This window comes from Aulonocara sp. 'chitande type north' Nkhata Bay, linkage group LG13 (assembly GCF_057382095.1).
Source record: "Aulonocara sp. 'chitande type north' Nkhata Bay isolate Kocher_YH1m ecotype deep benthic linkage group LG13, A_spYH_male_GT1.1, whole genome shotgun sequence".
Taxonomy (NCBI): domain Eukaryota; kingdom Metazoa; phylum Chordata; class Actinopteri; order Cichliformes; family Cichlidae; genus Aulonocara; species Aulonocara sp. 'chitande type north' Nkhata Bay.
In genome coordinates, this window is record NC_141356.1 from 677687 (window position 1) to 691276 (window position 13590).

Sequence of the window (13590 nt, forward strand, 5' to 3'; positions counted from 1 at the left end):
AACAGAAAGAGAGTGTTCTGGTGAGTCTGACCAAGGCAGGAAGCGTTGCTATGAGAAGTTGTGGGGCTCATATACAGTGGAGTGTGAGACAAGCAGCAGCCTAAGATGAATCCATACTATGAGCAGGATCTCTATAGAGATCTTTTCAGGAACAGTTTCATTAAAATGCTTATTAAATGGGTCATTTGGTTGGCATACATACATACAGTCACTACAGAACATGATATACAACGTCATGCACAGAATCTAAGTGGAAAATGGATCTATTCAGTCTTATTTATATAGATGCGAATCACAACAGTCACCTCAGGACACTTTAGCTTGTAAGTTAACGACCCTACAAGAATACAGAGAAAACCCAAACAATTGGACAACGCTCCACGAGCAAGCAGTTTGGCGACAGTGGGAAGGCAAAACTCCCTTTTCGTCTGCAGATTAACTCTGTTTATGTATTTTCCATTATCACCACAGACGGTCTGCAGCGTGTTGGTGATGTCACCAACCCTGAACTACAGGTGCTGCATACCAGTGATTGTTGCATAATGGGGAGGTTAGGTCTTATCAACCAATCAGCATTTGCAGTCGCAAACTTGATCCACTGCCAGCGACATGCAGTTGGGATCTGAAGTCCCACAGATGTGTCCATCCACATGTTTGGTTTGGAATGAGCCGGAAAGACGATAAAAGAATAAAGCATGAAAATGCAGATTTTTAACTCTCGCTTACACTCCAGCTTTTTGTATGTTATAACCAATAGCAGCACAAGTAAGAGTGGCAAACCAGCAGTAACACATACTTTGTGCACTGCCTCCAAATGACAACAGAAGACGGGCCCTGGAGCAGGGCGGCCACCCGAGCGCTCTCTCTGCTCGACCACACATTTAGCTTTAGCAAACCGACTGCAGGGTCCTTTACAGGGGCCCTCTTCTGTGTTGTGTCATCTACTTAGCTTAGACCATTCAGCTTCCCTGATGTATAATTCATGGCGATCATCCAGGCACGTCACCGTGCATACTATATCACTCTGTGCCGGGTCCCGATCCGTCATGTGTGGACCAGTTTTGATGCACCGTGTTATGGGGTTCAAACAGTGTTTAGAGAAAACGTCACAGCTGTTCCGACAGTCCCACTAAAGACTTTTCTGTGGGCGAAAATCCTCTTTTTCTCTGTTTACCTGAACTTTGTTTGCTGTTTTAGCTGTTTTTGTTGTTTCATGGTTGTTTCATGGTTTTGTGGGGTTTTAGCTGAGATTCTGATGTTTCCATGGATACCACACATCTATGTTTAAATATCTGTACATCCTGTTAAACCAGCTGTTCTCCCTTTTACCCCCGGTAAGGGGAATGGAGGTTCAACAAGTTAATTGTTTATTGCTTAATTACTTTGTTAAGCTGAGGTTTAAGGCCTGGACAATTGTCAAACCTTTTGTTCTCCATTATGGAAAATTGCTGAAAATAAAAATGGTTATGACTTTAGCTCCTGATTCGATCAAGTCTCCACGTCACTGAAATGCAGACAGGTTCCGCTCACTTTATGTTTTCGCTCGTTGCCTTTTTCCCGACCCACTTGGGTTTAAATGCCTCAGTGTCTCTGTGTACCTGGCCTGTACCACTACACCTGCTGTTTTGGAATATCTGCCCCACTTCCTTCTTTCACACAATGGTATGATTCCAGTCTGCCTTTGCATGTGATTGGCTGCATGATGTGTCCGTCAAAGTCTCACCCTAACCTGCATGGATTCTCAGCAGGGCTGAAGATTCGGCTCACACATAATAATTACATCGTGTGAAACCCATGACCTAGAGCAATATTTAAGTGCGTTCCCAGCTCTGACAAATGTTTTTAACTGACTTTAGCAAGGACTGCCTAAAGTTAGCACATGAGTAGGTGTAAAGGCCAGCCAGCAGACCTGACATCCATCACACTTTCCTGTTTTAGAAGGTGGCGTGGCCTGGAAGAAAGAGATGTGCAGCTGAAAAGCTGCTATAAAGAAAGACCATGTAAATAAAATCACTCATCCTGCAGCACTGTGTGGATGGGTCCTTTTTGTGTTACAAATGGGAAGAAACAGGACCAGGCTTGGGAATGAGGCTCATTTGACACAACCAGCTGGGGAAGAGGGGCGAGGTCAAAAAGACAAACGCTGAAACAGAGCCAGAGATCACAGTAATATAAATGTATGCTATGTCTTCTAATGATGCTGCCTAAGGGAAGCATGTATAATGTAAACAGAATTGGTCCTAGCACTGAACCCTGTGGAACTCCATAATTAACCTCAGTGTGTGAAGAGGACTCTCCATTTACATGCACAAACTGGAGTCTATTAGATAGATATGATACAAACCACTGCAGCGCAGTACCTGCAGCATGCAGCTACTTCTCTAATAAAATGTTATTGTGAGTAGTAACAAACACTGAGGTTTAACAGGAAGCTTAGAGATCGTTCTGTGATTAGCTGAGACAGCTAATGATGCTTTTTAAGTAAAGGTTTAATTCCTGCACCCTCCTGTGGTACTTAACCTGTTAACAGAGAGACTCAGTGCTATCTGAGTTCATCGTTCTAAAAACATTTAGTGTAAACTTTCATTTTTACCAGAGCAGGTCCCTTTGACGATGAAAATGTTCAGTCCAACTATAAAGACTTTTAATTACACATGATGCAGAGAGGGATGGACAATCAGTAGTTATGTACAAGAATCTCAGGCTAAATGATACCTGAAAGATCAATCCAAACCAATCAATATAGAAATAACATAAACATTACAAAACATTACAGATGTGTGATTTGGACTAAACCATGTGAGGAAGAATATGCTTCAGTGGGAATGCACATCCAAAGGAAACTGCAGTCGTGTTCCAATAGTCTTTAATATTCTGACAGCTTATTTATTATGGACTCATGTGTGTACTATGAGATGAGATGCATGCACCTGACTGTTCACAGGGATCCTCCAACAGAGTGTTGGACTAACGGACTCTCCTATCTCCAAGGAAAGCTCAGAAAATGACAGAACTGACACCCAAGTCTTTAAATCATCTTTAAACCATTGTTTCTAATAATACTACTCTGAGACGTATTCACCGAGGAGTGACCGTCACCACTTACAGGACAGTTTGTTAGGTAGATTTCTAATCAGCCATTCTCATGGCAGCATCTCACTGCATTTAGGCATGTCAACAGGGTTAATATTATTAGTTATTTTTGTTGTTTGTACTGGGGGACCATTTCCAAGGCATCCAGTTACAGCTAGAAATATGTTCTCCAAATGCAGTGACACTCGTTTCCTGATGTATTCATTGTCACCTGAATTGTACAGTCTGTTGCAAAAACGCACATTTCAAAGGTCCGTTTTCAATTGCTCTGAATCTTTGAAGCCCTGAGTGCTTCCTGCTTGAATATGACAAAACCAATGAATGGTTTCTCTACGATTACAAACTGTCATGGTCCTGGGTCATTTGACTCAGCATTTTGTGTTTATTATTATTATGATCTTGTGTTCTAGTTCGTTCTGATCATGTTTTTGTGTTTTGATGCATGTCCCTCTGCTCTCTGTCTGTACCGTGTCTCTGAGTCCAGTCTGTGCATTTCCTGTTTTACTTTGAAGGTCTGTGTCTTATGTCAGTGTGTTCAGTTTTGTGCTCTCCCTGTCTCATCTGTGTAATTAGTGTCAGCCGTGCCTCCCAGCTGTTTCCTCTTAGTCCTGTTCACCTCTTGTATTTAGTGTCTGCGTCGTCCCTCATTCGACTCCGTGTTCTGTTTGCCTGCCTGTTAGTTTATTTGCTTTGTTTAGTTAGTTTTCTGTTCAGTATGCAATCTCCCAATAAAGCCGGGTGTTTTCACATTCGCCTCCGTGAGTCCTGCTCTTGGGTTCACCATTCCCTCCTGCCTTCACACAGCTATGGCACAAACTCTGTGATTTTTCTATTCATTTCTGTGTTTTATAGCATGCCTGCCTGTAGCCGAGGTCTGAGCTGCAGGCGGTGCCAGCACTCACACTCTTCTATTCTGAACTCATGCTTGTGTTGCACAGGCAGTGTACTGTTTAGCATTAACCCTACAAACTGAATGGAACATATGTTACTCTAAAGCCTTTTAGGAAGTGAGGTGTTAGAGCGATATGATGATGCGTGCTCGATCATCCAGGTGAGGAAATCCCAGAACGCTGATTTTGTTCATCTGGACGTCGTCAGTGTCAGAAACATTTCATCACACATCCAAGACTGAGCCTGAGACTCAGCTGGATTCAAGTTTCCCCCCATTATACACAATAAACTAGCACTATTTACTTAATAATGAACAATGGCTTCAATTTCATAATGATTGGTAGGTAAACTGTCAACATTGAAACTGCCATCTTCAGACGAACAGAATCGGTTTTCTGGCACTGTGATACATGCAGTATACATGCAGTATACAAGCAGTATACAAGCAGTATACATGCAGTATACATGCAGTATATATGCAGTATATTTGGTCTTGTGCACGTGTATAAAAGTGTGCTGCAAAGGTGCACAACTAGAGCAAACTCATTCGTATCCATCCATCCATCTTCATCCATCCATCTTCATCCGCTTTATCCGGGGCCGGGTCGCGGGGGCAGCAGCCTAAGCAAAGAGGCCCAGACCTCCCTCTCCCCAGCCACCTCCTCCAGCTTATCCGGGGGAACACCAAGGCGTTCCCAGGCCAGCCGAGAGATATAATCTCTCCAGCGTGTCCTGGGTCTGCCCCGGGGCCTCCTCCCGGTGGGACATGCCTGGAACACCTCACCCAGGAGGCGCCCAGGGGGCATCCTTATCAGATGCCCGAACCACCTCAGCTGGCTCCTTTCGATGTGGAGCAGCAGCTGCTCTACTCTGAGCCCCTCCCGGATGGCCGAACTTCTCACCCTATCTCTAAGGGAGAGGCCAGCCACCCTTCCGAGGAAGCTCATTTCTGCCGCTTGTATCCGCGATCTCGTTCTTTCGGTCACTACCCACAGCTCGTGGCCATAGGTGAGGGTAGGGACGTAGATCGACCGGTAAATTGAGAGCTTCGCTTTTACACTCAGCTCCCTCTTCACCACGACGGACCGGTGCAGCGTCCGCATTACTGCAGCTGCAGCCCCAATCCGTCTGTCGATCTCCGGCTCCCTTCTCCCATCACTCGAGAACAAGACCCCGAGATACTTGAACTCCTCCACTTGGGGCAGGAACTCATCCCCGACCCGGAGTGGGCACTCCACCCTTTTCCGGCTGAGAACCATGGCCTCAGATTTGGAGGTGCTGATCCTCATTCCCGCTGCTTCACACTCGGCTGCGAACCGCTCCAGTGCGAGCTGGAGGCCCTCACCCGATGAAGCCAACAGAACCACATCATCTGCAAAAATCAGAGATGAGATTCTGAGGCCACCAAAGCGAAAGCCCTCCGCCACTTGGCTGCGCCTAGAAATCCTGTCCATAAAAATTATGAACAGAACCGGAGACAAAGGGCAGCCCTGGCGGAGCCCATCACCCACCGGGAACGAGTCCGACTTATTGCCGGCAATGCGAACCAAGCTCTTGCAACGGTTGTATAGGGATCGAATGGCCCGTAGCAATGGGCCAGACACCCCATACTCCCGCAACACCTCCCACAGGACACCCCGAGGGACACGGTCGAATGCCTTCTCCAAGTCCACAAAACACATGTAGACTGGTTGGGCAAACTCCCATGCACCCTCAAGTATCCTGGAGAGGATAAAGAGCTGGTCCAGTGTTCCGCGACCAGGACGAAAACCGCATTGTTCCTCCTGTATCCGAGGTTCGACTAACGGACGAACTCTCCTTTCCAGCACCCTGGCATAGACTTTCCCAGGGAGGCTGAGGAGTGTGATCCCCCTATAGTAGGAACACACCCTCCGGTCCCCCTTCTTAAAGATGGGGACCACCACCCCGGTCTGCCAGTCCACAGGTACTGCCCCTGATCTCCACGCAACATTGCAGAGGCGTGTCAACCAGGACAGCCCTACAACGTCCAGAGCCTTCAGGAACTCGGGGCGGACCTCATCAACACCAGGGGCTCTGCCACCAAGGAGTTGTTTAACTGCCTCAGTGACCTCGCCCCCGGAAATTGGCGGGTCATTCCCCTCATCCCCAGACTCTGCTTCCTCCTCGGAAGACGTGTCAGTGGGATTAAGGAGGTCCTCGAAGTATTCCTTCCACCGCCTGACAATTTTCTCAGTCGACGTCAGCAGCGCTCTGCCAGCACTATACACAGTGCAGGTAGAGCACCGCTTTCCCCTCCTGAGACGTCTGACGGTTTGCCAGAATCTCTTCGAGGCAGTCCAAAAGTCTTTTTCCATGGCCTCTCCGAACTCCTCCCACACCCGAGTTTTTGCTTCAGCCACTGCCCGAGCCGCATTCCGCTTGGCCTGTCGATACCTGTCGGCTGCCTCCGGAGTCCCACAGGCTAACCAAGCCCGATAGGACTCCTTCTTCAGCCTGGTGGCTCCCTTCACCTCTGGTGTCCACCATTTGGTTCGGGGATTACCACCACGGCAGGCACCAACCACCTTGCGGCCGCAGCTCAATGCAGCAGCTTCGGCAATGGAGACGCTGAACATGGTCCATTCGGACTCAATGTCCCCAGTCTCCCTCGGAATGCTGTTGAAGCTCTGCCAGAGGTGTGCGTTGAAGATCTCGCGGACTGGGGCCTCTGCTAGACGTTCCCAGCACACCCTCACTACGCGTTTAGGTGCACCAGGTCTGTCCAGCGTCCTCCCCCGCCACCTGATCCAACTCACCACCAGGTGGTGATCAGTTGACAGCTCAGCCCCTCTCTTTACCCGAGTGTCCAGAACATATGGTCGCAGGTCTGCTGATACGATTACAAAATCGATCATCGACCTACGGCCTAGAGCGTCCTGGTGCCACGTGCACTTATGGACACTCTTATGTTCGAACAGGGTGTTCGTTATGGCCAAACTGTGATTAGCACAGAAGTCCAATAACAAAGCACCGCTCGGGTTCAGATCAGGGAGGCCGTTCCTCCCAATCACGCCCCTCCAGGTCTCGCTGTCGTTACCCACGTGAGCATTGAAGTCTCCCAGCAGGACAACAGAGTCTCCAGGTGGAGCACCCTCCAGCACCCCCCCTCCCCCCCCCAGGGACTCTAAGAAGGCTGGGTACTCTGAACTGCCACTCGGCGCATAAGCGCAGATGACAGTCAGGACCCGTTCCCCGACCCTAAGGCGCAGGGAACAAACCCTCTCGTCCACCGGGAAAAACCCCAACGTACTCCAGACTGAGACAGAGTCCAGCCCCTCTCCAGGAGACTGGTTCCAGAGCCCAAGCCATGCGTAGAGGTGAGCCCGACTATATCTAGCCGGTACCTCTCAACCTCACGCACTAACTCAGGCTCCTTCCCCACCAGAGAGGTGACATTCCATGTCCCTATTGCCAGTCTTGGCAGCCGGGGGTCAGTCCGCCAGGGCCTCCGCTCCTGACCGCCACCCGGCACACAATGCACCCGACCCCTATGGCGCCTCCTGCGGGTGGTGGGCCTGCGGGAGGATGGGCCCATGTCTCCTCTTCGGGCTGTGCCCGGCCGGGCCCCATGGACTAAGGCCCGGCCACCAGACGCTCGCCCTCGGGCACCCTCCCCGGGCCTGGCTCCAGGGCGGGGCCCCGGTAACCCTATCCCGGGCAGGGTAAACTGTTCCCTCGGTGTCCTTTTCATAAGGGTCTTATGAATCGCTCTTTGTCTGCTCCCTCACCCAGGGCCAGTTTGCCATGGGAGACCCTACCAGGGGGCAAAAGCCCCCAGACAACATAGCCCCTGGGATCCCTGGGACACACAAACCCCTCTACCACGATAAGGTAGCGATTCAAGGAGGTTCTTTTGTGTATCCATGGATACACAAAAGAACCAACAATGCAAATGGAAACAAGCAAGGCCAAAATGAGTCTTTGAATGTGGAGTTTGTCTTTATGCAGACTAACAATAGGACTGATAAACCTTGTAAGTCTTCTGTTTTGGTTGTGGTGATGAACACATGCTTTGCACCAAATACAACTTAAATATGTGAGAAAGAACGCACAGAGAGCTCATTGCTGTTTAACATTTTCACTTTGCATCATTGGCACACTGCTTGATAGACTAGAAATGATTCTGTCCTGCTTTTAATGTGGAAGCATAGAAAACAGGCCACATGTTTAACTCGTTCCAGGCCTAATAAAACCATAATTAAAGTCCTTTTGCTCAGATGGGAGGTTGAAATTTCATGTAATTTCACCCCTAATTACTATTGCACAGATTTCGACTGCAAATGACATTCCTATGTTTTGGGTTAGTGGGGGCAACATGAGCAAGCATTTGGTGGTCTGGCCTTAGCCCGCGGAGCCAGCCATGCTCAGCCCGAACGAGCCACATGGTTGTACCCCTTCACACAGGAGGGGCTGCAGGGGACCAGTGCGCTGTGGACCAGGCAGCAGCTGAGGGTGGACATATTGGTGATCCAACCCCCAGTTGCTGAAACTGGTTTTAGATATATGTGACGTCCACTTTTTGGTGGGAGAGCGCCCAAACTGGTGTTTGAGGGTGAGAGACACTGGTCCCACCTGATGACTCGACTGTCTTACTGGTGTTGAGGTTTACATTTATAATCTTAAATGCTTATATGCTGATTATATTGCTTTATATAAGAAAGGCCTAACTCTGAGTACACTCTGTGCCAAAAGTGCTGACAGGAAACTGCATGCGTTTGCAGAAGCGTGGTAACTGCAGTAGAAAGTGAAACCAACTAGGCTGTTTGATCGAAACGTAAAGTGTGGTGTGACGTAGAGAGCAAGTGCATAAATACCTAGGCTTCTGTTTGTGCTTCAGACCTGGGGTTGTGTGTTTTGTGTTCAGGACCACTTCTGAACTGTGTCTTTTTGGCCGTAAAGAATACAAAAGAACCGAATTTAATACTGGGAAACTTTAACACTAATGTGGAGGGGATGTGACTGCAGGGACTGACATGCTCAGCCGTGAAGCAGAGTGTTTTCTATCCAACATCCAAGATTCACCCTGACTTTCCCAACTTTCTGTTGCAGTTTGCATGGCTGACACGCATCTGCAACACTGCAAGGACACTGCCTCTGGACTGGCTGACCCTCTTCAAGAGGGTGTACCAGAGAGTGTGCTGCAACTTTTGGGCCTCAAGCTTCTCAGCCCCCTGGGAGGATGTATGCCAGAGAGTTGGAGAGGATCTATTAGTCAAACCTCAGATTCGAAAAGGAAAGGAGCCATTTCAGGCATCTAACCAGGATGCTTCCTGAGCACATCCTAGGTGAGATTTGCTGGGCATGTCCCACCAGGATGAGACCGGGGAGCAAACCCAGGTCAGACTGGAGCAATTACATCTCCTGGCTGGCTTTTGAACATCTTGGTGTCCCCCAGAGGAGCTAGGAAAGATGGTGGAGAGAGGGAGGTCTGGGCTCTGTTTAGACTGTTGCCCCCGTGACCTAGATACAGTGGGGCAAAAAAGTATTTAGTCAGCCACCGATTGTGCAAGTTCCCCCACCTAAAATGATGACAGAGGTCAGTAATTTGCACCAGAGGTACACTTCAACTGTGAGAGACAGAATGTGAAAAAAAAATCCATGAATCCACATGGTAGGATTTGTAAAGAATTTATTGGTAAATCAGGGTGGAAAATAAGTATTTGGTCAATAACAAAAATACAACTCAATACTTTGTAACATAACCTTTGTTGGCAATAACAGAGGTCAAACGTTTACTATAGGTCTTTACCAGGTTTGCACACACAGTAGCTGGTATTTTGGCCCATTCCTCCATGCAGATCTTCTCGAGAGCAGTGATGTTTTGGGGCTGTCGCCGAGCAACACGGACTTTCAACTCCCGCCACAGATTTTCTATGGGGTTGAGGTCTGGAGACTGGCTAGGCCACTCCAGGACTTTCAAATGCTTCTTACGGAGCCACTCCTTTGTTGCCCGGGCGGTGTGTTTTGGATCATTGTCATGTTGGAAGACCCAGCCTCGTTTCATCTTCAAAGTTCTCACTGATGGAAGGAGGTTTTGGCTCAAAATCTCACGATACATGGCCCCATTCATTCTGTCCTTAACACGGATCAGTCGTCCTGTCCCCTTGGCAGAAAAACAGCCCCATAGCATGATGTTTCCACCCCCATGCTTCACAGTAGGTATGGTGTTCTTGGGATGCAACTCAGTATTCTTCTTCCTCCAAACACGACGAGTTGAGTTTATACCAAAAAGTTCTACTTTGGTTTCATCTGACCACATGACATTCTCCCAATCCTCTGCTGTATCATCCATGTGCTCTCTGGCAAACTTCAGACGGGCCTGGACATGCACTGGCTTCAGCAGCGGAACACGTCTGGCACTGCGGGATTTGATTCCCTGCCGTTGTAGTGTGTTACTGATGGTGACCTTTGTTACTTTGGTCCCAGCTCTCTGCAGGTCATTCACCAGGTCCCCCCGTGTGGTTCTGGGATCTTTGCTCACCGTTCTCATGATCATTTTGACCCCACGGGATGAGATCTTGCGTGGAGCCCCAGATCGAGGGAGATTATCAGTGGTCTTGTATGTCTTCCATTTTCTGATGATTGCTCCCACAGTTGATTTTTTCACACCAAGCTGCTTGCCTATTGTAGATTCACTCTTCCCAGTCTGGTGCAGGTCTACAATACTTTTCCTGGTGTCCTTCGAAAGCTCTTTGGTCTTGGCCATGGCGGAGTTTGGAGTCTGACTGTTTGAGGCTGTGGACAGGTGTCTTTTATACAGATGATGAGTTCAAACAGGTGCCATTCATACAGGTAACGGGTGGGGGACAGAAAAGCTTCTTACAGAAGACGTTACAGGTCTGTGAGAGCCAGAGATTTTCCTTGTTTGAGGTGACCAAATACTTATTTTCCACCCTGATTTACGAATAAATTCTTTACAAATCCTACCATGTGAATTCATGGATTTTTTTTTCACATTCTGTCTCTCACAGTTGAAGTGTACCTCTGGTGCAAATTACTGACCTCTGTCATCATTTTAAGTGGGGGAACTTGCACAATCGGTGGCTGACTAAATACTTTTTTGCCCCACTGTACGTGACAGAAAATGTACGGATTGATGGATAATAAATCTGAAGAAGCTGATTAGTACAACACAATTCTCAGAGAAGAAGCAAACATAAAGGGAAATGTGAAGACTCAAAAGAAACGAGTTGGTGTACGTTTGAATCGTTTTTGAAAAGTTGTGTAATAATTACCTGGTGATGCTATAAAGAAAACAACATAAGGGAAAATGTTATGATGCCAGTAACAATGTTGCCATCGGAAATCAAACACTGAACATGACTGTGTGCATGTATGAATGAAAACATGCTCGTGGCTTCAGAATAATCTCTTATATCTGTTAGTGAGACATACCTTGGCTCATCCCACTGCCCACATTGTCAGAGGGGCTGAAGCCATTCTGTGTGGTCTGGGTGCCCAGGTCCACCATCTGGTGGAGGCGGAGCTTGCGGCAATAGATCGATGCTGCTTCAGGTTCTAAGGCGATGATCAGCTGCTCAGGGTTTTCCCGGGATACCAGACCAGACTAGACAAGAGCATGCACAACACAATACGCTTCAGCTTTAAAGGACAAGAAAAGGTTTCTTTTGTCTTTTCAGCTTCTTCTACTGTGTCCACATGTAGTATACACTGAGGTACCCCGTGTTTGCTGAATTATTAGTCACAACTGTACCTCACCTTTGACCCTGTGACAGGTGGGATAGGTTACAGCCCCCTGAGAAAATGGGGTTTTCTCTTTTAATCTACAAGATCATCCGGTCTCTTATGCTTTGTCACAATTAAAATATTTACAATTAAAACCTTCCTCTTTTTAGTCTGACACTTTAACTATTTCACAATTTAGCGTATATAGAAGTTTTTCTTCTGGTTATTCGTACATGACTACATCACTCATGAAGAGAGCTGCAACAATTAAAAATCCACTATTTGTTTTCACTGATGCCTAATAAACCCTTTATGGACTGGTCACTAGACAAGCATATGGATTTTTAAATAGAAAAACACACCATCAAGAATAAAAGTTTAAAAAACAAAAGCCAGAACACAAAGCTGGAACAAACACTCTGTGGAAACGTAACACTCTCTGCTTTGCCTTTCATTAGCTTTAGCAGTAAGACCTGTAACAGCGTTAAAGGTTTAGCATAAACACCTCTCTGACAGACTCAACACCAACTTACAACAATATATTGACCAGAAAAAGAAAATACAGCCACCCACCCCCACTAGGTGATGTAACTGATCAGTGGGGACCAGAGAGAAACAAAGTCATTGGTTTTTTGAAAAAGCAAAAGTTTCCTCCTGATTAATTTGATCATGCAGTAAAATTCTATATAGATGGACACATAAGCAGTTTTTTGGTTTCCAGTTCATCAGAACAGTTTTCTTGGCAATGTATAAGGAAGTAAGGAGTATAAATGATGTATTTGCTTCCATGTCTAGCAAAGACATCATTCTAAATTGAATTCTCTTTCTAGAGAGAATTCAATTTAGCTGGTGAGCCTCACCCAGCCTCACCAGCTGGGTGAGGCTGGGATACCATACCTAAACCATGTGTCTTCACATATTCACTGCCAGAGCATTTGGACAGGCGTGCAGGACCATATAACACGGACACAGCTTGCAGCACAGTTGCTGCAGGCTGCTCACCCACACTTCAGAGAGGGCTGATGTGGTCTGGGTCTGGGACTTGCTGACTCCTTACTGCGCCCTAGTTTGTGGTCTGGGATGGCTCAGTCTCTTCTACGTGGGAGGTGGATCTGCTTGGTGTTGGGTGGTTTTTGGGCACCTGCAGCCCCGTTCATGCTGGGATGGCTGGCCTATGGCAGGGTGGGCTGCCCCTTGCCTCTGGTCTTCTAGGGCTCTTGATCTTTAGCCATGGTGCTTCATCTGGGCCTCCCTCTTCTTAGTCCTGGGGTGGACACGAAGTTGTCATTGTGATGTGTAGCCTCGGATCAGTACTCTATGGTCTCCTGGGTCCTGCGGCTCCTGGTTGTGTTATTGCAGCTTCTCACTCTCACTATAAGGATGTCAAAGACATCTACACAAACACTCACACATGTTTGTTGCACATTCTTTCCAGGTCTGTTTGCTGTTGTATATATGCAGCCGTTGGCGACTCATTTCACTTTCTTATTAGTGCACCTATCTTGGAGTGGAGCTAAAAAAGCAAATTCATGTATTTATAGATTATTTAATTGATCATCATCACTACCAGAGTACTTCAGTCTCAGACCGCAGTTGTACTTCTGGTTTTTAGGATTTTTAAAATTAGAATGGGAGGCAGAGCTTCCAGTTTCCAGTTTGGATTAGTGAAACAGGCACACACTCAGCTTTAAAGCTTTCCTTTTAGTTAGTGCTGACTGACCACCTTAATGCTCCAATAGGCTTAGGCTGCTGGCAGGCTTCCCATCATACACTGAGCATTTGTCCTTCACTCACCTGTTTCGACACTACTTTATTTAATCATGAGTAAATATTAAACTCTTGCTCTTTTTCCCGTAGGCCGCCTTTTGTCCTCACTCTCTCTGCTCTAGTTGTTTTATC

The 13590-nt window shown here is 47.3% G+C and overlaps 1 protein-coding gene across 8 annotated transcripts in view; it reads right to left on the reverse strand.

Moving 5' to 3' along the window:
• The window catches only part of hspa12a (heat shock protein family A (Hsp70) member 12A), a 373254-nt gene that overhangs the window by 9818 nt on the left and 349846 nt on the right, over positions 1 to 13590 (reverse strand). For all 8 annotated transcript variants that reach the window (XM_086258187.1, XM_086258184.1, XM_086258183.1 and 5 more), the window contains one exon: positions 11401 to 11572. In XM_086258187.1, the coding sequence (XP_086114313.1) occupies positions 11401 to 11572 (172 nt within the window). The remainder of the gene's footprint in view (positions 1 to 11400; positions 11573 to 13590) is intronic.